The sequence below is a fragment of the Gasterosteus aculeatus genome, chromosome 6 (assembly GCF_964276395.1).
Source record: "Gasterosteus aculeatus chromosome 6, fGasAcu3.hap1.1, whole genome shotgun sequence".
In the NCBI taxonomy this organism is placed as follows: domain Eukaryota; kingdom Metazoa; phylum Chordata; class Actinopteri; order Perciformes; family Gasterosteidae; genus Gasterosteus; species Gasterosteus aculeatus.
Window position 1 is genome coordinate 18,239,365 of NC_135693.1, and position 27,409 is coordinate 18,266,773.

The window sequence follows — 27,409 nt, forward strand, 5'->3', positions numbered from 1 at the left end:
CTGCTTCCTGTAGAACAATAATATAAATGTAGTTTTCTATTAAGAAAGGAGACGCTACTCTCAAATCAGCACAAACTTTTTAAAGACCAGCAATGGTATTTGAGAGCTAAAGAAAGTATATGTCGATAAAACTTCAAACTCATCTGTGACATTTGTTGTTACATATTGATCGAGACATCTAGAAGTGGAAACCGATTATAAACCGTCTATATTTAGATAAATGCAGATGATGGCATCTGCAGTATATGGTGGGTCTGGGAATTGGTAGCTTAGCATTACGCCTGGATGCAGGTGAAGAAGAGAAGCTTGCCTGGCTCTGAATTGGCTAATTTCTCAGCCATTTATTGCGTAGCAGCGGCAGGAAAGCCAGGGATTGAACAGAGGATTATCGCCCATTATTATAAGGTATAACCGCAGCCTAAAAAACACAATATGGAAAATATATACAAGATAAGATAGGAAACCAGAACCTGGATGAACTAATGTTGGTGGTCTTCAACTGCAGTTTGCTTCAAATTGTTTTTTCCTATAAGGAAGTGTGCATTGTTCTGTTGCTATGTTTAGGAGCAGGCCGGCTGTTAAACATAGTCTACATGAGTCTGTTGTGAGATGAACACATAATGCACGACCACAATGTGTGCTGTGCACTAAAACCTTTCATGTTTCGTTTCACGACTCTCAAATACACTCTGTGACTTGCATACATTCTTCCCCAAAATGTTTTATTTTTAATCAGTCAAGAGGAAGCACAACGATAAAATGTCACAGGAAGCTGCAGGAAAACAATAACCATTATTTTCATTTTATTCTCTAAAGTGTAATGACTCATCTTCTACCGGTGTTTGTTTCATCACAACCACTTGGTTTAGACTCATTCGGACTGAGCGTAACATCTCAGATTAACATGTTGAGCTAGACAGGTTATATTAGGTGGACATTGCATCTGATGTTTGCTCAGCTCACGACCCGTTTGATGTTAAACCTGTCTGGTTCCGTCCTACAGATCTTCTTCATGGCTGGAACGTAACCCTTGGGCACAGAGGTAACAAAAAACAAAAGGCCCGACATGGAGAATCAATTCGGCCAAATGATTATTAGATCACCATGAATTGAATTGCAGGCAAATTCTCCGAGGCTTCTGATTTACGTGAATCCAATACGTTTGATGATCAACTCAAGATGCACAGTTGCTCATAATTCATGCAGATCTCTGACTGTGATTGTCAAAGTTTGATTTTAGTGAACACATGAGGAAACTTTGATCATAGTGGAGTTGTATAAATCTCCCACCCGGCTGTATTTTAATGCAAACGGAGCGCTCTCCCCTCTTCTTTGGCTATCGAGCGGCTTCCTTAGGAGCACTCTCCCGGTTCACGTCATTTGCTTTTTCCTGTCTGCACACTTCAAAATGACTACTGGGTGGAAGTTAAACACTTCTTTGTGTTTGAAGGAGAGGCAGTGGATGTTAGGAATTATAATGTTGTAAATACAAAGTAATGCAGAAGCTTGTTCCTACTTATGGATCGAAGTGTCTATGACATCGTGATGATTATCGGCCACGTTCTGCGTAACATCTATTTCTGTGATTTATTTAGTTTTTCCTTCTACATGCAGTTTTGTTGAGTGAGTTGGGGAAACAACCAGAAACATTCCTTCTCTTTTAATGTGATTCAGCCTAATCAGTTTTTCACCGTTTTTTTATTGGTAACTTGATGAAGGTTCCTCGCTTTGCCAACATCTCTGATCAGATCACCAAAGTCGTGTTGACGTGGCAAAATGTTCTCCCATAGTTCCATAACCGGTTTTGTCACGTTTCGTTGATCTAAATCTTTTTACAATCATGTTTAGCAGCTTTTTTTCTTCCACGCAGCTGAATTGCCTGGTTGTTCTTCTGTGCAATCTGAGGACAACAAACCGGGGGAATACCTTTTATTCTGGTGTCTTCTCGTGACAGTTGTCCTCTTTTTTTAAATTTTTTAAATTTATTTTTTCTTCTATGCTTTCAGCCTTCTTCATCTTTTTCCATAGCGAGCTGTCACTAATTTGTCTTGCTATGATGCCGATGCTCTGTCCTTTTTCTCGCCACCACCTGTAACCTTTAACAAATATTTACACACCTGAGAAAACTGGTTGCGTATGTGCAGCATTTCAATGTTCCATAGTGTTCAAAAAAAGATTGTTTGATACCCAGCTCGACTTCAGCCAGTCTTTTCCTGGGAAATTCTATTTTAAAATTGGGTGAAGAATATTGTGCAGGGACCCACGTGTCCCTGTTTTAGTTAGTTTTCTCTAACTACACCCAGAAGCTGTAATTACGACGTCCCAGCTGAGACTTACTGACATGTAGAGCTACTAGCGTTGGTCTAGGGACCTGGTTTCCACATGAGACTGTGGACATCAAACCTATTCCTCTGTAATGAAGATGCTATCTGTCCCTCCCCTGGTCTTTTCTCTTCTGGGCTGACTAAACTCACTTTCTGCTGCTTTCTCCTGTTTCCTCCACAGATGAACCTTCTCCTTCTAAAGCTCAGCCTCATCCTCTGATGCAATTCCCTACAGGCAAGTTCTCTGCTCGCTTGTTTCCCCACGTCCTCCTGCTTTATTATTTTCTTTCACCACTTCTTTAGTTCTCCTTCCCTCCCTTATTCAATGTGATACAGATAACCTCTTTGCATGTAAGAAGTCACTTATAATATTTGCATTGGATGCTTGTGGGTTAATACCTTAAAAACACTTAATTGGATGTTGGACTTTGTTTGTGTTGCATTGCGACTCACATGTAATTGATGTTGTCGAGTAGATGACATGGACTCAACACAAGTAGTGCAGTACAAATAATGATTCTCCTCGTTGATTGACAGAAACAACATTGATTCATTATATTTAACAATATTTTGTGAAAGTTGTTTGCGAGGAATCATTATCTGCCATCACTAAATATTTTGTATTTGTAAGGCGAATTTGGCATGGTTTATTTGTGCCAGACCTGGGGACAAACCACCAAGCATCAAATCATAATACAAAACACCAGACAAATGCTGCTTTCTCTGGACTGTGGTAGTCTTCTCTGACTACCTTCCTCATAGCTCGGTTTGTTTCCAAAGAAAACAGGGCTGACCTGTATAGAAGTCGCTCAAAGAAAGAGTGGGGATATTACTTTCCTGAGGTTCCCTTGATTTGACTTAACAACTCTCAAAGGACAGATGTGACCCCTTTACTTTTATGTTAAATAGTCATGCTGATTTTAAGAACTGGTTTGCAAAGGGTGTGTGTACGGTCCACCCGCCACAGCTGACTTTAGCAGCACTTGTCTGGTCTCAGGTTCCTCAAAATGTTTGTAATAAGAGTTCCTCCCAGGTGTGGTGGGCACTAGTAAGGAATGGAGTATGTATTTGATATGTGCTGTATTGCATTCTCCCTCCTTCCTTTCTACTCAAGCACTTGGGCAGAAGGGTGATTCCCCTGCTCCCATCTCTCCTCTCTCCCCTCTTCACTCCCCCGACTCTCTGGAGGAGCTCTCTCTAACCGAGAGTCCCAATCAGCCACCTACTTCGGGATTTGCCGCATCCTTGGGCTCCTTCTCTACTTCACCTCCCAATACTCATTCCAAGGACATGCCTTGGATGGGTGAAGAGGGCGGGTCTGGACCACCATCTGGACCAGGCCGTAGTCTGATTAAGGAAGACCTAGATCCGTTAGCTGGTCCTTACCTGAGTTTAGGGAAAGACCCGGGGCCTCACAATCAATGTGAGGACAGCGGAGTTTCCTTTTCCCCCGAGGAGAAGCTGATTAGCTCAGACAGGTCCCCCAGCGGCCCCTCCCCAGTGAACCCGCAGGTGAAGGTCCCAGAGTCTCAACTTGCCTCCTCTAACCCAACAGAGCACTGGGACTCACCGTACCTAGCATCTCAAGACAACTCCAAGGTCCCCATGGATACCTTCTCCAAGGACACCGCTCCCTTTAGCTCTTCCGGGTATGAGCAAGACCTGCACAGCAACCACTCTGATGAAGACGATGACCTAATGTATGAGGTGAAGAAGAATAATAACCCATTTGAGGGCTATTCCCCCCTGGCGGACAGCGGCTACTCTCATTTTGGAGACTCAAAGTCTGACAACAGAGCCTCAAAAATATCAGAGAGTCCCACCCCGGATCTGGTTCAGTATGGCCAGACGGGAGAATCCCAAGATACTCCACCATCTTTCTTAGACGAGAAGAAAACCTTTCAGACGGGCAAGATGGCTGCTGACTCGCTCATGCAGTCAGTGAATAGGTACTCATCTGGTCTGAAAGACGACGACGATGATGATGAAGAGGAGGAAGAAGATTTGGCTGTGCCAACGTCGCTTCCTGACATCCTGAAGTCTTCTCCGCTCAACCCCGACAAATTGGACTCCGGGTCCTCGGAGGGAAGTCCTGAGCAGAGTCCCATCCTTGAACGGAGGATGATGGAGTCGCCCAATCCTCCGATCAATCTGTCCGCTAACAACCCGTTTGCCTTTGACGCTAAAGTGTCCCTGTTGAAGGAGATGACCGAGCAGTTGGAAGTGAAAGGGCCCGACAAAGTCAAAGTTGAAGACGACCAGAGCTTTGGCGCGTTCGATCTTGTCAAAGGGGCGGCGGAAACCACCCCCTCTGAGATCAAGGAAGAGCTACCAGTCAAGATCGAGCAGAAAGATTGGTTTTCTAGCCACGACACCCAGAAAGTGAAGGAACAGTTTGAGCCGCTTGACTTCCAGAGCAAAAAGACCCCTGCTGAGGATTCGGATTCTGAGTCGCCAACAGCAGACTCGCTGTCTCCAGTCCTGGAGGCTATGGCCAAGAACCCTGCCAGCTTCCAGGTGGAAACGGAGAAGATGGACCCAAAGATGGAGCTGGAGGAGCCAGAGATGGCTGAAGAGGTCTCTGAGCATGAAATCTCCTCAGAGGAGTTTGAGTTCATCGAGCGCCCCCCTCGGGGCGTTATCGACGAGTTTCTCGAGGCTCTGGATACATCCAAGTTTGCCTCCTCCAAGCCCCCAGAGATCCCCATGGATGACGACCTGAGCTTCGGGCAGAAAGATGTGCCTCCATTTTCAGCGTCTTTCGCTGCAGAAGTACCTCCACCCCCCAAGGTCGAAGCGGAGGCCCCAAGTCAGAGCTCATACCGCCTCCTCACCCAAACTTCCCCCCAGAAGAGCAAGGCCGAGCTGGAGAAGCTCGACGTTCAGCAGCCCCCCTCCCAAGCACCCCTCATCCACTCCCCTGCCCGCAAGCCGGATGAGGCGGTCGCCGGGAAGACTGCCGAGGGCGGCAAAGTGTTTAAGATGCCAAACGTGAACATAAGAGCAGGTAAAAAAAAAAAATTTAAACGTCCCAGCATGGAAACCATCCCTCCATCCCTCCACCACATCCAACCCAGTTTTCAGTGGCACTTCCTTGTTCATCGGCATCTTTTCCATCTTCCCTCTTTTGTTCTCAGTTATTTTCTCCCAGACCCACAACCAGCTGCCAGTATTTACCTCAAGTCTCTCCTCTCTCTCGTTAGTGTCTCCATTGCTTTCTTGCATCATCCCTGCATCTCCTTTGATTATTAACCCTTGCATTGTTTGTAAAATCTGGTTTAATTTGTGTGATTGTGTTTTCCATTGTGGTTGTTTGCTGCATTTTGTTTGTTTATCTCAAAGTTTTTTATTTTTATTTAAAGAAGTAAGTAAAATGGACCACCTTTTCAATTTTATTTCCATTTGAAAAACCTGCTCTGAAAAAAAGTACAACATATTTTATGCATTATTAGCCAATTCAATGAATTATTAGGAATGGTGGCAGTCAAACCTTCTCTCTCTCCATCTTTCAAATTTTGTCTAGTTAATTCCAGAGCAGAAAGATACTAAAACCAATCTAAAACCCAACCACACCTTGAAGACACCCACTCACAAGCACACCCACTAACTACCAACCACGCCCGTTAGTCTGTCCGCACCCACCCAATCGAGTCAGGTTTTATTTTTACCACAGGCTGGATATCAATGATCAACCAATACCGTAGGCTGTAATGATTTAAGTGTGTTGAACATTCCATTCCACTCTAGGCAGATTATTTGACAGATTTGGTACATTTGAACGTACAAGTAGACACATTAGAAAAGTCTGTTGGATCCCGTTCATCAACCCACATGCAAAAAATGCAGATGCAGCGCTGCCTTCTTCGGGGCTTTTAGGGAATGATGGATGTCCCCCCGGGGCTCTGCTGTCTCCTCTGAACTCTCCTGAAAAGAACATGCTTAGTCTTCATTTTAATGGATGACTCTGTTTTATTCCAACTGGTATTGATCCTTTTAATACACACTCGTGTGTGTTTATGCCATCCGCGGTGTTGCAGACTGTAACTGGAGCAGTAAGACGCTGCTCTTTAGGACGAGCTGGCAGAGCTTTATCCGCATGTTTTGGAGGGATCTCCTGTTAATTAAAGCCTCCTCCTCCTCCTCCTCCTCCTCCTCCTCCCTGCATTGCGACACTGGCAGGCCCACAAAGGCTTCTCCGACCCAGAAACCACTCTGCAAAAGTTCTTCAGAACAGAAATGTCCCTTTTTTATGCAGCAGCTCGCTTCATCAGTTGACTTTTCTCCTTTAAGGGGAATTGGGTTTGGATACACGGATACATCTACTGATGCAGACATTTAATTTGATCAAACTTTACAAAAAGTTATCGTCTGGGAGGCCTGGGGGGTGTTTAGCAGAGAAGAATCAGGCCAAATGTACTTAGAATGACCAATAATTACATTGCGTAGATTAAGTCTATTTATTTGAAAATATGTTAAATGGGTTAAACCTCCAAGCATGTAAATGTTAGTAAAATATTTACACGGTAACGTCTCATTTGATTGTAAATCCGACATTTGAGGTGAACCGGTTCTACTGATTTAGGGCGGTGCAATATTTGGCAAATTAGCATTTAAATAATCAAACTTTTGCCTGCATTTTAAGGTTTTGAATATTTCACCCACAAGTTCCACAGCTTCTACTTTGAAAATTCTGCACATTTCTGGAGGAAAAAACATGAGATTGATCAATAATCTTTGTAACCGAGGGCTTCAACCCTCCTCATCAGCGAGGCAGTGCAGAGCAAAGTTCTTCAACCCTTATGAACTGTAGGCTGCCGCGGTGTTAAGAGCCAGTCGGTGGGACACGCTGTCCTGGGCATGAATAGTCTCACTCATCAGGGGACAAATTCATCGACCTGTCATTCCTCTGTACATAAATCAAAATGCAATGCTACAGAGCTGAGCTTAGATCTCAAACTTGTTCTTGGGTTTTTGATTTCTTCATCTTCTATTTAGACTGGTCCTCTTGGAAAATTAAGTCCTATTGAGTGTAAAATTAAAAAAAAGGACTTTTCTCTCAACTGAAGCCAGATAATCCATGAATCTTGACTTATTAAACACATCTATAGGTCGGAGTTTTAAGTACGGCCCTCTTGACCGTAAGGAGGGCAGAGTGGTTTGTGAAAGGAGACCAGCTCCCTCTGCTGGGAGACGTCAGCGACTACAGCTCGCATGATTCCGTTGAACTCGCTGCTCCTCGCTGATCAGATTCTCTCCAGATGATCAGATTTTCCTCCCTGTCCTCAAACCGTATGTCCATTATTTAATTATCTTTCTCTTTACTTTGCTTCACTGCCTGATCACAGATAAGGACAAAAATCAGGTTTACTGGTACAGTAAATACAACGTAACATGTTTCACATAGATGGACGTGTATCATTTATCAGCTGTCTCATCGCTGCGACAGGCGGAGGAGGAGAGATGTAGTGGGATAAGCCATGACGAGAAGGGGGGGGGGGGGGGGGGTTGAATATAGGAAGGGGAAAGGTAAGATCAGATTGTGCCAGGGTGGATAAGGAGGGAAGGGAGAGCGTGCTGCCAAAGAGGCTGATCGGAGAGAGAGGGAGAGAGGGAAGGACGGGGGGGGGAGGCAGAGACGTTTATAGTTGCTGCGTCAGAGCGCTGGCAGCAGACAGTCAGCTGACAGGAGAGAGTTCATTCGCTCGCTGCAGTCATTTCCCCAAAGGAAGCCTGGCTCCCTCCTCTTCCTCCTGCAGCCAGACACACACACACACACACACACATCTAGTGCCTCTCGCAACTCAGACTGGAGTGTGTGTTTGCTGATCGGACGGCATGGAGAACAACTGTGTGGACAAAAAGGAGAGCGAGCCTGCAGCAACGCAATGGAAAGAGCAGGGTATATATGCCTCCACCTTTCTGCCGTTGTGTCGATGGACAGTTTCTGTGCTTGTTTGGAGCCGGACGATGACACCTCCATTTAAGGGGGCGGGTGGATGCCTAATATCTTGTTTTTAGCTGACCGAAGGACTTATATATTTGACATTGGTTCCAAAAACGGAGACCAACTCTGATTTGGCAATCGATCGCAGTCAGACGTTGCAGCACATTTAGCTGGAGCTCCTCCACCCTGCCTGTCCCACGGGGGGGGTCATCGATTACAACATTGCAGGCTCAGCTTTGGAAACCACGAGAGAAAAGAACATTTAAAGTGTCAGGAGGAATTCTGGACTAGAGGCTATTTCTTTGATTTTTCTGGGGGCATCATAGGTTTGAATAGTTTAATGAATATTGGACCATTTATCCAATGAGCTTCACAAATGCTCTGCTTCTACCGTCAGATTTGTGGGTGATTTGTATCCTAATGGTGAGTTCTCTGACGTTGTCACAGATAACATGATTGCAGCAGCTACAGAGGGGACCTTTGGACAGTCCACCATTGTGACCAAAGGTGGGCAGAAGGGAAGAAGAGGGGGGGGTTTGTGAGCAGTCACGTTAGGTTGCAGTTTAATGGTTGACCGGTCTGATTTGCTAATGAGCTGGAGGAGAGTCGGGCCTCAGCTTTTCAGTAGTTTGGCAGCTTTCTGCACCAACTGCACGTTTGCAGAACCGAAATGTTTTATGTTTTATAGTTCTAATCATTGACTTTGTGTATTTCTGTCATCAGTCAAAGGTTATTCAGCAACTGCTTGGGAAATGTCCCTTCTTGCTTACGGCTCCTGAAATGAGAAGGTTTCTTGGCTTCTTCTCGTCAGACTTTATGTAAAACGTATATTTTGGGGTTAAACAAGAAATCTAAATAACTCTTTTTCTGACATTTTACAAATAATCGGTAAAACAAAGTACTTCTCTATTTGTCTTCAGTAAATGAGTTGTTAGAGGTTAATGTAACTGAGTTGGTCCGGTCTGATTTGAATTGACGGTTATACAGTCAGTCTCTTAATTAATCTTAATTTGTAGAGGTATTTATTTAGTTACGATCTCTGTGCTGCCTCCCTGGTGAGACGAATGAATAAAAGGTTTTAATAGCTAAACTAAATCTAAACACCCTTTTTCCACAAACTTTTTTACAAACCTTCTCACAACTTTGGAAATAGGTTCCGAGTCTTATTTAGTCAGGCGTCTGCTCACCTAACTCATTCATCTGTGCTAAACCAGGTCCCGTTTTATGGGTGTAGTTTTCCTTTATTAATATCGCATCCTTTTAGGATTATTAGAGCAGCTCATTCCATTATTCGGAGGATGCAGCAGTTCCTCGGGCCTCCTTTTGATGAAGTTGTGTCTGTTGTCCTGTGAATCAGGAATTTGCTTCTCACACTCTAATTGATGCGAGATGGCAGTGACGCCCTTTATACATCTAACAAAAAAGTCGTGTCTGCTTTCTCACTACGTAGTTCACCATGAAATGCAAAGTGATCGGCGTGTTGTCATCTCAGTGCTGCTGTCGCTCCACAGCGCTACACTGAAGCCTTTGTGCTGTGTGTGTGTGTGTGTGTGTGTGTGTGTGTGTGTGTGTGTGTGTGTGTGTGTGTGTGTGTGTGTGTGTGTGTGTGTGTGTGTGTGTGTGTGTGTGTGTGTGTGTGTGTGTGTGTGTGTGTGTGTCATCACTGCGCTAAATAACAGCGTCAGCTCGTCTCAGTTCGTTGAGCCGGTGACGGCCGAGGCCACAAAGTGTCGGCCGCTCTGCTGAAAGAGGCTGCTGTGTTTCTCTCCAGAGGGTTTGTGTCACCGCAGTGAAACTCTTTTTTTTCTTTTCTTTTTTAAGTTGCACGAGTAAAACCTCAAACTTGTAGTTGCTTGTAAACCTTCAACTTTCCCAACCTGGCAATCCTTAAATATTACAGCAGCAGCAGTTTGAGCTAAATTGTAACCAGCTTTTAAATTGTTTGATTATCTGCTTTAACTGATCTTCTTAATTATATTCTAAAAAGCGGACGCTCCTAGGCAATATATGTAGATGATGTCACATCTAACACAGCGACGTAGGCACACACACACACACACACACACACACACATCACTTAACGGTGTGTTTGAGTAACCGATCGCATGCAGATAGCTTTGTGTTGAGATATTTAAAGCGTTGACCTGCAGGTGAGACTGTTTGTGTTTCACAGGTATTTGAATCAATTGAACCTCTCCTTTGGATATTGCAGACCGACAGTCAAATTGCGGTCTCTGCTCCTCATACCGCAAACATACAAAAGTTTGGACCGACGCGCACAATATAATCTTCTCTGAGCCCTGGTACATACACTCTCAAAACAGATGTGTTAAAAATAACACATCATGTGTTAATTTTTAACACATCTGTGTGTCTAGTTAAGGACAACACATTCTGTGTTGCTTTTAACACAGCCAGTGTGTCAGAACATTTAACACACGTTGTGTGTTCTATATTTCAACATAACAATGTGTTAAAATAACCCAAAAGATGTGTTAATTTAACCCAAAAGATGTGTTAAAAATAAGATTTATACTTTTTCTAAAAAGCATTCTTAAAATGCAATTTTTTCATGGTAAATATGCTCTAAAACACTCACAATAAACAACTAAGACATTTAGGTCACAATTTTATTTGATTAATTTCATATTAAAACATTTGACAGATGTTCACATATTTGTTTTTCCCAAATGACCACTGCAAACTAACATTTTTATAGACAAAATGCAGTAAATACATCAATTTAAACAACTCAACCTCTATCCCTTCTGTTTCAAGAAATTGAATGTCATCCAACAAAGGCTCTAGTATTTTGCCAAAGCCATATACCTCTACTACATACTCTGTCTATAGCATAGCATTGAAGAGTAGACAAAGGTGAATGTTTGCAAGGGATGAGTTGAATTGCACGGGCAAGTTTCTCAAGCAAAAGTAAACTGCTCCCATTTTGTGAACTTTGGTTTTTGAACCTAAAGGATTAGTCGTTTCCAAGTCATCAAAATAAAGTTGGATTTGTAGGGCATTAGGATATCTATTGTATAATGCATGATGTGTAAACTGTGTGCCATCACAATAATCATGCATTTTACCATCAACACCTTTTTTAGATTGCTGAGAGAGTCTCTGCATCTTTTCACTTTTAAAGAGAAACTTTATGGTGTCAATAATGGGGATATACTGGCAAGTGTCTGCAGCCAGTACTTCAATTTCCCCTGCTTTCTTGCCGTGTCGCCTCTGTACCCTAAGAAAATTTCTGTGGGCTTCACAAGAGTGTTTTTCAGAAAAATATTTATTTATTATATTTTCATATATTCCGAGTATCCACCTCGGAAAAAATGTTTCGTGCATTTTCAAAATCCTGCATTAAAGATTTGACAAAGAGTAGCTATCAATTACAGATGCAGTTTTATCCTTTAAATCGTCCAATGTCTTTTCCAGTAGCTCTTTAGTGCAAGCAATGCTTTTTTGCACATCGGTTAGGGTGGAATTTGATGCACAGTACATTTTGGCAACAAAGGAAGCTGCAGTCTCACGATGGTCTGAAACATGACAATCCATTGAAGTTTCCGAATCTGTTTGTGGAGTTTTCATTGCGTTGGAGCATGACGTAGAAACATCTTCCGACCCATTACCAAAATTGACCATTTGTTCCAAATTTACTGGGTTTGCAACCTGAGTGTGTTCCCTGTTTATATGTCTGGCATAAGAATTAAAGTTATGGTAAGTTCTTTGACAGTGGTTCTGACTACAATTGTATAATCCTGTCCATCTGAAATTGCATGAACTTGCCTAAGATGTCTAATAAGTGTCCTGACTTGTTTCGAAATGGATTTCTTGCATTTGGGACAACTGTACATGGTGGTACAACTTACAACAATACTGCCTGGAGCTTTGCAATAAGTTCCACAACTTTTGATCTCTTCCCACCTGAGATGGGCATGTCATAAACATACTCAAAGAAACTGTAGACTGATTCGAGTTGGGCAGGATATGCCATGTTGCAAACCCAGAAAACTTTGAACAGTTTGTCAATGGCACATGTCAAACCTTCGTCTTGAAGGGGGATGGCGACATTGTCGTTCTTTGCAATGATGACGTACTGAGCAACTGTCCTGGGGTGCCCTAAACACACCAGCTTGGGCTGGTGGACTCCCACTGCTTCCTCAGGAGATCCCTCTAGAAGGCTTGGTATGCTTGTTCCAGTCTAGGAAAGAACACGTATAACAAATAGGGCTCTTAAGGGCTGATATCAAATACACAAAATTCAGAATATATGTCAAAATCCCAATGCTAAACTTGTAATACTGTAGCATACATCCCCTTACCATGTAGTCCAGAATAATTAACAACAGGATTATTAAACATGTGATTGCATATATTGAAAAAGTCAGACATAGCCCTTTAGCCAATGTAAAAGATGGATTAGCATGTGCTGATACTTGAGATGGGATTTTCTTACCGGTTTTATGTCCAAGATGTACGAAAGGGCCGATTTCACACTGCATTTGGCCCATCCTTTAGCCCTCCCCGATGCAGTAGGAGGCAAATAGTGTGTGAGCATCTGAAGGGCTCTGAAGCAAAGGAACTCTAAGCAGAACAAAAAAAAGGGATATACTGTATATGATCACTGATGCCATCTCAGACACTTAAGTTGTCCACCAAATAATCACAATAGAAAAAGATGAGCCATATGGTTGTTCTGGGCGAATCCGACATTTAAACACATTCAAATGACACTTAGATCTAGTAATATAGTAAGGTCATGAAGAAGCCCTCGGATTTCCCTGTTATGATAAAATATGGCATAGTCCCTGGTGACCACCAAATAAAAAGAACGTGTTAACTGTATCGCATAGGCATGGAACATAGCTTACCATCACTCTCCTCACCAGCTGGCAAGACATGGGGGTCATTTTCAAGTGTAGCCACTTTAAGTAGTTTTGGAACAATATGTCCTTCCCATTTCCGAAGGAAGAGGTCTTCCTTCCCGGGGAACATTTTTCCAAACTCTGCATCCAACTGAAAAGAGAAACAACCAATTTAAAAATGATTGTTATTATTTTTTTTAAAGACAATCCAAAATATATTGGTCAATATTAACAACCCTCTACCAAAATCCAAAAACTAGTGCTAAAAGTACAAATTTTCATAAAGTGTTGTGCGTCACAGACAATGAAATGGGAAAGATGTTAAATGACAGTGCACCCGGGGGAATGTATTGGGAAAGTATATGAGTACAATTTGCGTTACACAATTTAAATTCCACTGTGACATTGCATTGAAACACAGATGAACGTATCATTAAAAGCATACAAAGGGTATATATGGCAGTTTAGATGTGCATCTGCAATCCAATATGTTGATTACTTACCAAGTATGGCATGTCCACAAAGCGAGGGTACTGCTGGAAAACCTCAGCCACGGTTGGCGATTTGCTTGTAATCCAGAGTCTTTGGTTGGTGTAGGTTTTCTCCATGCCCATTTTAATAGATGCAATGTTCTCAGGAGATGGTCTCATCCTTTTGGTAGAGGTTATCCACTCCTCGATGGACTCTTCTTCCCCATCTGCAATCACTTCCAGTGTTATACTAACTCCAGAGGGATTACTAGACCTGCCACGCTTGCGATACAGTCGCTGATCATCATGGAGGGTTCTCCGTAGGTTTCTCAGTTTCATTTCGATGAACCCACAATGAGACACCGGGTCATAAAAGTGCTCCTGGATGCAGATAAATAAAAAGGGATTTTTTTTAATAAAAGGATGACTCCACAATTCTTCATGAGAGTCCCATGCTATTCTTGCCTTAATATGAACTTATATTTCAGACAATATATTTGTTACCCAATACCAATTTACTAATCATGGGTTTTAATACCCAATGATTAGTAATTGGGTTTTAATACCCAATGATTAGTAACCCTAATCAAATCCTAAATTATGTTGCATCAAAAACATTTGGGTCACTCTCTAAAACCAAGGTGTGCAAGGCCATCAAGGTGTGCAAAATCTCAAACACAGTGGCTTTACAACTAGGTGGCCAATAAGTTTGAGCAAATATAATGCAAAAGGTATTTTACTGTCAGACCAAATTAGTTTATACTTACAAATCCTTCATTCTCTTCTTGGATCTTGATCTTCAGTGATGGGAAGACTGTTATTAAGCTTTTAGCCAAATTCTGTTTGTCAGCACTTGAAGGGTAACTGAAAGAAAAATGTAGAATTAAGGCCAGAATAAAATAGAAAACTATACAAGGCTTTTATAGAGAACACATATTTTTGCTGCAATGCATTCATGAGTGATTTCACTGTGATTAACTGATTTAACAAGTCACATTAGTTAACCTAAATATGTCCTGCACAATTTCAGAAGTATGAACTACTGTTTTTAATTGTGACCAATGACTTAATTGGTAATAAAGCAAGATATCTATATTCATAATCTCCAATAAAAATGGAAAAACTCACAATCCCCTTCGCTCCACCAGATCACTGACACCTATCTTCACAATAAGTTTTCTGGAGGTCACAGAGAGTGTTCCTGATTTTTCATATTCAGCCAGTACACTTCGGGCCTTACTCTCAAGGAGTGCTGTCAGACTGGCTGCATTAAATCCATGCGCACCATCAATTTGTCCTCGACTATTCTGTGAAGGCAAATTACAAATAAAATATTCCATTTTACATGCAATGGTCCTAATCTTCTCTGACACAAACCAAACTATAAGCCCCCCACCCACCCCCCTCCGTGAACAATAGGTCACTAAATATTTTACCATGGTATCAGCCCATATCTGATACTAGAATCTCCAATAGACACATACCAGTTGACTGCTTGGATGAGTTGTACAGGAACTGAACTGCTCAGCCTTTAAAAAGGAAAAAATGTCACCACTTGAACAAGAGCAATAATAATAATAATAATTGAGAAGATGGTGTTCACCGCCTTACACCATGGAGTAGACTAGATCCAACATGCTTTCATGAGCAAGATAAATTATTCAACAGTTAAATGCTATTTAATACAATTCAATACCATTTGCACAAATAAATATCCAATATTTAATACTAGTAATACTAGTATCTATACATCTCTCAAGACACATACCTCCAATTGACCACTTGGACCAGCTGCATCTGTACCCGGCGGTTCCGCCTTCAAAAGAAAATTTCATTGATTGATCAGATACAATATAAATCACTAAGATGATAGAGTTCCATCATGCATAAGATTCTTACCTCACAGTTATACACTCGTACCGCACCTATACATTACATCTTCCAACAATCTTACAATATTCCAACTTGATCACGGTGTACATAACTATTTGTATGTAAAAGGTCAGCTGAGATATCAGGATCTAAGGCCTAAAAAGTAAAAAAAGATGATAAAATACATAATGAGCTCTTTTTTTACTTTTTACATCCTACAACTATTGCTCCGTAATGGTGTAGACAACAATGCTTATCTACTGGGTTAGTTCATTGGCAGCCAAAATAGTCTATAAAATAGAAAAGAATTATTAATTGAGTTTTCACAGGACTAATACACGTACATACCAACTGTTCCCGAGAGTGTTTTGGTTTGGTTGACTTGAACAAAATGTGATATTTGTCTAAGTTTCCGACATTGCCATTGATGTCCGTGTCAATGTATTCATTAAAATCTGTGTTAAATTTTAGAAGTCTATCACATTCTGCATTGCAAGTTAATGAACTTTTGCAGGCATCAAGAATGTCTGCAATAGAGGGTAGTTGAAGCATCTTCTTGCATATCTCTGTCCCATCTAGGAACACTGTTGTTAATGTCTTGGGAGCCTCACTCCCTTCCATTTGAATGCTGTAAAAGAACAAAACGGCTGTTGGTGAATTGGATTAACTATGAACAAATTGCCCTTGGCCTTCAATTGAGAAAGTGCACAGAAATAGTATTTTTTTAACAAATGGGACATACCAGTGTTTCGGAGGGCGCTCCCCCTCCTGAAAGTCTGAACTACCCCTCCCCCACACCGCCTCAACTATTCATTTTCCCGCCTATAGCACTTGACTGCTAACATTAATTCTTTTGAAAACAGAACACTAACCCGCATAAGCGTATATACATAAATATATATAGCGGTCAAACCAGAAACATTGTTTTTGTTAAGTCAACTTTTGGAGTAACTGCATATATGTCGGCGACATTACTGAACTATTAATGTGTTAGCATTAGCAGCACTTAACGTTAGCTCAATATCACATTTAATTTAAAAAGAACGCTGGCTGGCGGGCCGTGAGCCGACTTTGACTCTGGACAGCATCCATCACGCAACGTTAACTGCATCAGATACGATATAGACCCATATTATAATATAACTTCAGCTCAGTCCATATTTCATAGGCAACAGAAACACAGGACACTAGCTAACGTTAGCTAGTAACGTAGCGCCAATACGTAGATAGCAGTAACAATATATTGACGTTTAACATTAATGTTGTCGCTAAAGTTATTTACTAACGTTAGTTATTTGTTAAGTCATTACGGTTTTCCATTTTCGAAAACTCTCTACATTTCACAAACACATTTCAACAGCATTAATCGTATTGACTAACTTACCGTTAGCCGTCTTCGTTTTTCCTTGACTCAGCAATTCACTGTCAGTCATAGGAACGAACGTACATCAACTTCTTCTGTCGAGTGGCAGTTGACAAACCAGCTTATTGGCGCAGTACCGCCACCTGCTGGACTGGAGTGTGGAGTCGTGTTTGTGACGCAAAGCAGCGCGCAACTCAATTGAACAATTATTTAACACATGATGTGTTAGTGACTCCTGTGAAATATTTGTGTAATTTTAACACAAACAATGGATAATTCAACACAACGTGTGTTGAATTAGTACTAACACAAGAAGTGTGTATGATTTTAACACATCCTTTCTGAGGGTGTACTGGTCATATGATATTATTGATGTTTGAACCAAAAAAAAGACTATTATAAGGACTTATAATCTAGAGCCGGTGGCTCTACCAGCCTGGTGTTGCTGGATAGCTGGCAGTTCCTTACATGGATCTTTAACTGATGAACAGGATCCCTTTCTTTCCTTCCAGTGGGTCGGGTCTGAATTCCTAACTTTATTCTGCTTGGCATTCCCGAGACCGATTGTCCTTTTACAGCCAGGTTTTACAGCACAGCACGCCTCCTCCATCCGCTCTCACAACCCTGGTTTCTTCATGATAACAGACGGCCTTTAACATGCCTCCGTCTGACACGATTGACCTTTGACCGTCATGCTGTGACACCATCACATTCTCTTCTGGTGTGTATTAGAACAGCAAACATCAGTTATTTTAGGTTTTACCTTTTTAAATGCAATACAGTAACCTAAAATGTGTATTAATGACAGTTCAAAACATTTGTTATTTGCTGTACTGCCCTAGTAGATACGGATATTTCAAAGAGCCGTTTGATTTTATTAAAAGCTTTATATCCGTTTGCTTAATAGTTTACTTGGACTTCAGACTCTATTTTTTTTTTTTTTTTTTGTCAGCCGTTTCTCTTTAACGGGCAGCTGCTTTGCTCCATTAAATCGTATTTAAACGTAACTTATTCACAAATGATTTTATATTGAAATAGCTGTTTATGCTGAATTAAACCCATGCCTGTAGACAAAGGTGACCTTTTTCTGTGCATTGACTAAAATACAAAAGAAAACCGTTAAATTGAGACGTGATTGGTTTTGATTTTTTGGGGGGTCTCTTTCACTTCAAATGGGGATTGTCCTCATTTAAATTCTCCCCCTCTTGATTTATCGAACTTGGTATAAAAAAAAAAATTAACCGCTGAAAAACAAACCCTCGTTCTGTCGTAATGAGTTGCCACGCGACGTGGGCCGGTGTGCGCATGTCCACCGCCCCCCTCTCCCCCTCTTCCTCTCCGTCCCTCGCCTCGGTCTCACCTCTCAGCCAGGCGGAGTCGCCGTGTCGCTGCGCGCTTAACCGAGGTTCAAGATGGACGCCAAACAGGGTCAGTGTGGTCATAATCTTCCGTTTACCGACCCGGTCTCCTCGTTTACGTGCCGCGTTTTGCGTCGGCGGTTTCAGCATTTGCACGAGCGCCGGGCTGCCTCGGCCCCCGGACGGGACGGGACTGGGGGGCGGATCGGGCCGTCTCCGCGGAGGTCACCCAGGACGGTTTGACGTTTTGGGTGCCCACTCCCCGCCGAGGACCGGGGTGCCCGGCGCCGGGGCCGCCGGATCGACGGAACGACACCGCGGGCAGGAACATGAAACGCGTCGGGTCGGCGGTGCATCAGAGGCCCGGCGATTAAACACGAGATCAGCGGCCGGGCTTTGGCTAGCTGTGATGCGGGGTCTATTTTTAGCGAGGCTCCGGAGGTGCTAGCACGCCTGCTACCATATGTAGCCAGGCTGCCACATTTGGACAGCGGACCCCCTCCCTCCCCCTCCCTCCTCACCCATCTCCCCCCCCCATGCTTCCCCGTCCTTGCCTTCGCATCCAGACAGCGTCTATCTTTCAAAGCTACCGACCACAGCTGCGCAGCTAACAGGGCTAACATTCGGCCAGCTAGCGTGCTAGCGTGCTAGCTAGCTGTCAACGCCCACATCGACACCCCGTTTTGCTAAATGTGCAGGAAGCTTCCAGAAATCGAAGCCTCTGTTTGTAATGATTGTGGCGTCTGAACAACTGTGTGACACTGCGTTGTTTGAGAGGCGTCGTCTCTTTACAGGAACCCGCTCCGATCTGTTCTGGAGTCGGTGGACCGCACCAGCTGTGTGCTCGTCGTTCCGAAGCAACTGCAGCAGCATTTTTACATTTAAAAACGTGTACGTTTCTAACTGGAGGAGAATGTGCAGAATGTTTACCAGCCAACAGATGGGAATTATTTCGTCAGTGTTTAAAGAAACTAATATTAATCACGTGGTTAGACTTAATGTACTATTGAAGCAGAGGAGCAACGGACAATCATTTTCATTATCAATTCAATCCGCTGACTTTTTCTCCTACATTTGACTTTCCAAAGAAAGTGTTAACGATGCTCTTAAATTCCGCAGACTGTAAGGCGACGCCTTCAAATGCCTCGTTTAGTCCGATACTCAACTCGCTGTCGTGTATAACAAAAGAATAGCAAATGTTTGTCACTTTGCTCGCTTAGATTACGATGAATCAACCGGTCATTTCCGCTCTGGCACCGAACAGAACCCTCACAGGTGTTGGTTTTTCTCTGTATTGTTTTCTACCTTTTGTTTCGGACTCTTGGTTCTCATTTATTAGGTTACACTGCAGAAAGACCGAGGGGTGAGCTTACAAATCACATTGGTTCTCTTTTCAAATGTGCTTAACTGAAAATCACTATTCTGTGAGAATGACTCAAATAATACTAGATTAGTTCATTTAGAAATGAGTATTCATTGTGTCCTGCAGCTGGTTATTTTTGTCCACTTAGTAACACATTTTCTGTCCCTTCAGCCAATATTTTGGCTTTTGAATATTTTGGCCAGCTGCCGAACAGATTGTGTCCGGTGAGTCGGCCCGCGGTGCTGAGCACCTGTCGCCATCGACTCACCTGCCGCCTCGGTTTGCATTTTAACGCTGCTTTGCTAATCGTGTGTAGGCTCGACCTTCAGATTATTTAAGACCTTTTTTTTAAATTTAGCTGTTTGATTTGGTTTGTAGTGAACACCAGGCACAAACGTTAAACCGCCAGAATCCAGCGTGCATTCTGACCTCGTCATTCAAAGTCACAAAGTACAGCATGTGTCGGCAGTGTGCGACGTCAGAGCCTGCAGGAAACCCAGGACTCCTTCAATGCTAAAATTGTCCCCTGACCTGCCTGGAATTCCCTGGTGAAATATAAGCGTGCTCCGTGCGGGACCCAGGTCATGAGCTCAGCTGTCTCCCGGGGCGGTTCGATCTCCACCACCCGTCTACCTGCGTCCCGAGAGAGACAACGCGCTCCCTGCAGTGCTCATCGGTCACAAAGACGGCCCCTTTACATTTGTTAACATTTCAAATTCAAGTTGATGAACGCCTGAATAGTCAAGTACGTCCATGTTGAACTGCAGTACTCGAGTAAATGTGCTTGGATACATTCCACCACTGCACGAAGCTCTACCCTCGTAATTATGTTTAACGTGCAGCAGCTTGAAGCATTTAACTATAAAACGCTCACTAACTATTTCCTAGACTCACATGCCCCTCGGCCCCCTTATAGAATCTCACAAAATCTCCATTACGTCAGACGTGCGATGTTATGTGACAGATGAGCTTTACTGGTGACTGAGAATCATCCATGGAACTACATTTCGATAGCAATCTTTCTTTGCTATCTTTTTTTTAAAATTTTTTTTTATTTTTTTAGCCAACGTTGTGCTGTCGTGCACATCACATGGGTTTTAATGCAGGGTCTGTGAACCTCGCCCTCACCGCCGGCCTCCTTTTTTATTGTGAAGCAGGGTGTAAAATTGCCAACGGCCTCAAGGCTGCTGTTCTGTAGAGAAGGCGTCCATTTCCTCTGCTGCGGATCCGTAATCTCTGATCAATTCTCATTTTGCTCCGCTGAAGGCTGTTAGACACTTAAAATGGTCTTCATGCCCCCAACGCGAATTATGTCGTTCGGCAGGAAAACAAACTTCACAATGTTGAATCACATTTGCAGCTTTTTAAACATCGTTGGTTATTCCCAGCTCTCCTTTCTCAGCAGCTATTTTTCGTCATTGTTAACGTGGCACATGTTTATCCACAGAAATCGGAACTAAGTGAAATGATTTTGAGTTCTGGACAGCCCGATAATTTGACGCTTGTCCGAGCGGACGACCTCCAAAGGGTCCGTCGGAGCTGATGCATCAATTGGAAGTAAAAAAATGGGAAGGTTTGACCTCTGACCTCCTGCCCGAGCTGCTGCAAGGGACTCGGACCTAAAAGTCCACGCGACAGTTCGCTGATCAAGATGTGTTTTGACTTCCTTCCGAGGCCCTTTAATCTAAACGCTGAGACCTTCTACAAGTCTTACGTTTGGTGTGGAACCAGAACCGATCTCACACGCGGTGCTTCAGTCGCGTCCCACGACGTCTTGATTTGTGACCTCAACATGCGTATGTGACCGAGGAGGGAAATTGAATGATTTGGTTGAAAACAACTTTTGACATGCATATTTTAAGTAATTCACGCCATTGGTTAGTTATTGGGCATGTCAACAAAGGGCCATTTTATTCTTTGAAATGATTTACATAAAGGGAAGAGATTTCCATATTGTAAGCGTTTTAAACCTGTAATCGCAGCACAGTAGAAAAATATAATAAGATTCCAATTATAATACCAAAATAAATCAAGTGGTGCTTTGGCCGCTCCCTCCAGGCCTCTTTCGATGGCGTACGTTGTCACTTCTCTCTGGATGCTTGTCGCTAACCTTCGCTCCTCTTCCTCCTGCAGTTGTTGATCTCCTCTACTGGCGTGATGTGAAGAAAACCGGCGTGGTGTTCGGCGCCGCCCTTCTGCTGCTCCTCTCCCTGACGGTGTGCAGCATCGTGAGCGTCTGCTCCTACGTCGGCCTCGCTCTCCTCTCGGTCACCATCTGCTTCAGGATATACAAAGGCATCCTGCAGGCCATCCAGAAGTCCGACGAGGGGCACCCATTCAAGTGAGTAGGGCGGGACGGTGTTGTTCAACGGTCACGGAGGTCAGAAATGTGGCTGTTGTATTCATGTTCTTCTTTAAATGTTTACTGTGATAGAAGCGCTATAACTCGGACACTTACTGTTTCTATGAGTTTTTGTCACAAAAAGTGTAATATCACACTATTTCGAACCTTTTTGTCAATCCCCCCCCAAAGTGATGCATGACTGTTTAATGTCGGATTTTTGTTTCCTGGTCCAGCAAATCGTTTATTGAACCACATCAATGCAATCTGACTCAGTTTGTCTTTCCTCTGGAACCACTGCAGTCGACTCAGTGGTTCACATGAGCTGATGTTACTGATAATACGATGAGATATCAGGTCCTACTATTATCGCACTATACGCTTCAGCAAACACGCACGTTTATCGTAGACAAACGATGTTGACCGCAGAGCAGCAAATATTGGAAGCGAGCGCATCATAACGATGCAGAATGATGGTATTAATGATGCACATTTTAAAGATAGAGATTTAAATATTTTCAGACCTGTAACATAACAAATTAAATGAGTATAAAAGACCATTTAGAAATACAGGACAAAAGTCCAGTTTCAGTCGGCCCCTCTCGCCACAGAAATCAATGACCTGATTAATCCCGATCATCAGTGAGGGCTGCAGGCACGGCGCTCTGTCAGCTGAGGTTATGATGCGTGTCTGGCCCAGATCACATGCCCCTTATCTGGTATTCTAATGGTTTTAAAAAACTAGCTTTGTTCTTATATTTCTCACATCATGCAACTACATCACATGAAACGCACAGAAATGTTCAAGCGCGGTGACTAATCTATCGGGGTCCTGCCGGTTCCACGTCTTGGCGTTTTGGTCCTTTCCTCCTTATCTCGGACTAACATGATCTCAGGAGGGTGGGGGGGGTCACATGACTAAATGGTTTCTTTACGGTCTACGTGGTTTAAGCCTCAGTGAGAGGAAGGGGAGCTGCATAAAGCCTCATCGTCTCAACTCTTGTCTTTAACCTGCTCCCCTCAGGCAGTACCTGGACCAGGAGGTGGCGCTGTCCGAGGACGTGGTCCACAAGTACAGCGACTTGGCTCTGGCCAAACTCAACAAGACCGTCTGTGAATTGAGGCGCCTGTTCCTGGTGGAGGACCTGATCGACTCTATCAAGGTGAGGGGAACAAAGTGGAGTTAGAAACGGGCAGGAGGAAGACGCATAATCAAATTGAAGCTCTGCAGCAGCATACAGTTTGATGTGCAGTAACGGTAGATGGTCTAAATGTGGTTTCTCATTTAAGCTAAGATCATTCCTTCCTTGGGCAGACTTTGTTTGTTCGGTCTTGGTAGCGTTCAGCTTTGTCCCCGGCTTCTCGTCCGCTGCGTGTTGGCTTTAATTGACATGTTTTAGGCCCTTCTGCCCTCTGAATGCTCATCCATGTTAGTCTGTCGCCCTGCAGCCCGTAGCTCCGCGTTGGTAACTGATGAGCTTTCAGAGCTCTGCAGCTGTCAGAAGGCCTGTCGTCACCTCGCCGCTCCCCCCGACCTGCAGTCCAAATACAGATCTGAGAGAAACGCTTCCCTTAAAGGGTATAAAAGACCAGTCTGATTCCTTTAATCCCGTCAGGACGAGGTTTGAGCCTCAGGGTTGTTTTTAAATGTCTGAGCAGATTGTAGTCGGTGTGGATGCATCATGGAAGATTCTTTGTTTTTTCTTCTGATTCGTTTTCTGTTGCCAGCAGGTGTTTGAAATGTCACGATCTTCCCTCACAAGCAACTCTAACTGCTTTAACCGCGTCAGGTCGTCGCGCTGGCAGCCGTGTTGGGTCTCAAGGCGCCGAAACGTTTCCATGCTCATTAACACGTGCTGATAAACTGTCGCGTTACATTTCAGCACTGGAAGCATTTATGTTTACACAGCGTCAGGGTTTGAATTCAGTTTCTGCATCCTGATCCTGTTTTAACCCTCAGAAACAAATATCCAAGCAGTGAGTGAGATCGAGGTGTCATTGATTTAAAAAAAACATCCCTTTTTGGTTGATTGATAATTACATTTATCACAATGTCTTTTTTTTATACGGTGTAACTATATACTCGTAAGGATCTTTGAACAAGGTGACGTATCTTTGACCATTTGAGTCATTGATTTCTCCTCTGCCAACAAGTTTTGATCATTGATTTATTGTTTTAAAACTATTGATCAAGGAAAACTGTCGTCATTCCCAGCATTTAAAATGTGGCACGACGGATTATTTCAATCAAATGCTGAGTCCATAAATGAAAACAACAAGGCCGCTGAGACATTTGTGTTCAGCGTCCAATGTTTTGGGCTCTTTAATAAAAAAGAAACGGACGAGTCGTCTCAGACGGATGGATTTAATCATCGATTTTCAGAGTCTTTTATTTAAAGGCTGATTGAATATATAGATATGTGACTGATTAGAATAACCTAATTGATTCCTGAGAGGTTACTCTCTAAACAGTATTGATTTATAGCGGTTTGGCATTAAGCCATCGCTGTTGGAGGAAGGAGCTGCAGTGGAAGAACTACGGAGAAATAGTAGAAATACTGGGATACAAGTTAAAGTCCTGCAGAACTATTAGTAAAAGCTTTGGCATCAACATATTTGTTTCTCCTAAAAATAAAAGGCACTCTTGCGGAATTCTTTTTAATAGTAGTTTAATTTATATAGATGTTTTATGTGATATCAATAATCAGTTTGTATCAAGTACTGATGCAAAATATATGTGGTAGAAAGTAAAATTTTAATCAAAATAATTGAGGGACCTGAAAAACATTAGAGCAGAATGTACTTTGACACACTCCTCACTGCTGATTTGAATGCTTTGCAGTATAAAATGTTGTATTATGAGGAGTTTTTCCTGTTTTAATGACTGATTTTAATTTGATCTTTTCCTCTGTGCAGTTTGCAGGCTTGATGTGGGTCCTGACTTACGTCGGCTCCTTGTTCAACGGGCTCACTATTCTTATCCTGGGTGAGGAACAAGTCACATGTCAACGTGCCTCTTTACACGTAGTCTTAAAAACAAGTCCTACTTTGGCTCCTCCTGGAGGTCAAACCAACAATTCCACTGATTCACATCCCGTCCTCTTGTGTTCGATAAACGAGAGATTCGCTGTCTGTCGAAGTTTGTTTTTAAATCCAATTTTCTTCTTCAGTTCTGATCGGAGTGTTCAGCTGCCCGATCGTCTATGAGAAACACCAGGTAAGCCTTTCCCACCGATTGAAATGGATCAGAACCAGTCTAGAGTCTCAGTGTTTTCTTTAAAAAAAAACTAGCTTTTCTATAAAAATGCGTATTTATGTTACTTTTAATCTGTCGCATGATGTCATTTAAACGTTTTTTGTTCGAGCATTCCTGCGACTGTAGTCGATAATACTTGTGTACCTTTTCTTGAATCTGATTCTAAATGACTTCAATGTGATCCCGACTCTTGTTTGTGTGTCTGCAGACTCAGATCGACCACTACGTGGCTCTGGTCAACAACCAGGTCAAAGACATTGTTGGAAAGTGAGTCGTGTTTCCGAACTCTTCAGAACAAACAAAGGACTGTTGTAATAGTTAAACAGTAGTTTGTATTAACGTATTATTGATCTCCAGGCTTTATTTGACTTCAGGGAGTCATTGAACATTTACATCCATATTGAACGAAGCCAGTATAAATGAACACCAACACATTTCCATCTATTTGTTCTACAGGGTCCAGGCGAAGGTCCCCGGGATGAAACGCAAAGCCGAGTGAAGTAACGACAAGTGGGAGTTTGGATTCAGGAGAACCTGAGTGGAAGGATGGTTGGAGGAGAAGCTGGGGGGTGGAGGTGGGAGGGTGGGGGTGGGCCAGATATGAAGGAAGGAGGAAGGAGGGGTCTGGCGTGGATGCAGCTCTTCTAACTTTATTTGTCAAAATAATAAAACACTTTTTTTCCAGCTCAGATTTTCTTTTTATTTGTGTTTCCTGGACAAGTTGAAGCAGGTCTGAGATCAGCTGGATGTCGGCTCCGTGACTCGCCTTTTATTTCAGGTCCAGTGTTAAATGTACTTCTGTGAGTTGCTTGAACTTACAGACTTGCGTTTTTAATCTTGCGTTAGCCTTCCCTCTCCTCGGTGCATTGTGGGAAATCAGACCGCCGTCGTGGTTGGATGTTTTACTTCCATCATTTCGAAGGTTTGGAGAGATATTTTTTTGTTTCCCTTCGTCTGCTGTTGATCAAGAAATAAGCGGCAACTCATTTGTATTTTCGTTGTCTTTTTTTTGTTTTTGCTATGATTAACGAGTTAGAAGTATTTTGTGATTTAGCTGTTTTAACAGAAACACCGTGGTGTCCATAAAGCTTGGCGCTCGTTTCCTCTGCGACCTGCTGCGTGGTTTTGCCTCGATGTGAACGTCTTGGGGGGGGTCGCTACCATTTAAAAACGTCATCGCTTCTGAGTAACTCTTAGATAGAAAAACTCTAGAAAACTTTTGCCAGACGAGTACAACACATTAATTTCATCGGTCGTTAATTCCATGTCATTTGCAGCTGTCTAGTAATGAGAAATCTCCGGATTAACACGTTTACATTCATCCACATCAGTTTAAATATTTAAAAAGTGAAGAAAAAAAAATGAAATGGGGTTTAAAAACAAAAAAAAATCATACTGTCTGTGGAACAAATATCTTAATAAAGTTGCAACTTGATGTGACTTTGGGAAACCTTCGAGCATTTCTTTGTTATGCAAGTATAATTGTGAATGATAAACTTCATACTTCAATTGTGACGATAAGCTCCCAGCTGGGAGCCGTGTTTGTGGAATGCATTGTGAGATGTAAACAATTATCAATAAAGCTTCTAGCCGAAGAAAGACCCGCCTCCTCATCTGTCCATCAACGTGGCTAGCCCCAGTTAGCTCCAGTTAGCCCCACCTGGCTTAGGCCTTCAATAGAAGCCCATCTCCAGCAGGAAAATAAATCTGAGCAAACAACGATAAAATGTTGCCTGTTGTGATTATGATGTGTCTATACAAATTAAATTAATTCAATCGCTTGGGTAACCATTGTATACTTATTAAAACTTAAATGGATAAATATCTAAAATTTGTGGATTTTACTGTAAAACTGAAATGCAACTTTAACTAGAAAAAGCATTTCCTGCTGAAAATGCGTTGGAATGCAAAAAGCTGAAAGCTGCACTGAATATTTAAAAATAGCTGAAAATACAGAAAGTTGAAGGGAATTTGAATACATTTGCTGAATATTTTAAAATAGCTGAAAATACAGAAAGTTGAAGGGAATTTGAGTACATTTGCTGAATATTTGAAAATAGCTGAAAATACAGAAAGTTGAAGGGAATTTGAATACATTTGCTGAAATAAAAGATATTAGAAAAGCTGAAATTAATTTGAAATAGTTGAAAATACAGAAATGGGAGAAGCTGAAAGGAATTTCAATAGATTTGCTGAAAAAGCAGAAATGAAAACAGCTGAAATAAATGTGAAATATTGCAAAACAGAAGT

General features: G+C 42.5%; 2 protein-coding genes across 19 annotated transcripts in view; one reads left to right on the forward strand and one right to left on the reverse strand.

Annotated features, from left to right (window-relative positions):
• Positions 1-26,758, forward strand: part of rtn4a (reticulon 4a) — a 30,584-nt gene extending 3,826 nt beyond the window's left edge. The window contains exons 2-10 of one of the 10 annotated variants that reach the window (XM_040179120.2): positions 1,004-1,042; positions 2,506-2,559; positions 3,439-5,331; positions 21,696-21,903; positions 22,928-23,066; positions 24,820-24,889; positions 25,074-25,120; positions 25,368-25,426; positions 25,616-26,758. In XM_040179120.2, coding sequence (XP_040035054.2) covers positions 1,004-1,042; positions 2,506-2,559; positions 3,439-5,331; positions 21,696-21,903; positions 22,928-23,066; positions 24,820-24,889; positions 25,074-25,120; positions 25,368-25,426; positions 25,616-25,658 — 2,552 coding nt within the window. In that variant the 3' untranslated portion in view covers positions 25,659-26,758. Of the gene's footprint in view, positions 1-1,003; positions 1,043-2,505; positions 2,560-3,438; positions 5,332-7,944; positions 8,224-18,115; positions 18,270-21,695; positions 21,904-22,927; positions 23,067-24,819; positions 24,890-25,073; positions 25,121-25,367; positions 25,427-25,615 lie in introns of those variants that run through there. The other 9 variants (XM_040179123.2, XM_040179124.2, XM_040179121.2 and 6 more) reach the window with 9 other exon arrangements.
• On the reverse strand, positions 11,542-16,996 carry LOC120826870 (uncharacterized). 9 transcript variants are annotated; one of them, XM_040189453.2, is made up of 10 exons: positions 16,863-16,996; positions 15,827-16,106; positions 15,375-15,422; positions 15,091-15,135; positions 14,735-14,913; positions 14,374-14,470; positions 13,640-13,987; positions 13,143-13,287; positions 12,728-12,855; positions 11,542-12,472 (listed from the first exon to the last, which is right to left on the reverse strand). In XM_040189453.2, the coding sequence occupies exons 2-10, from the start codon at positions 16,097-16,099 to the stop codon at positions 12,137-12,139; spliced, it is 1,599 nt and encodes a 532-aa protein (XP_040045387.2). In that variant the 5' UTR covers positions 16,100-16,106; positions 16,863-16,996; the 3' UTR covers positions 11,542-12,136. The 9 variants fall into 9 exon arrangements, with proteins under 9 accessions (XP_040045387.2, XP_077961038.1, XP_040045394.2 ...); XM_078104912.1 differs by lacking the exon at positions 16,863-16,996 and adding an exon at positions 15,506-15,634 and having other exon boundaries at positions 15,827-15,955; XM_040189460.2 differs by lacking the exon at positions 15,827-16,106 and having other exon boundaries at positions 16,863-16,965.
• Positions 26,759-27,409: the final 651 nt, after the last annotated feature.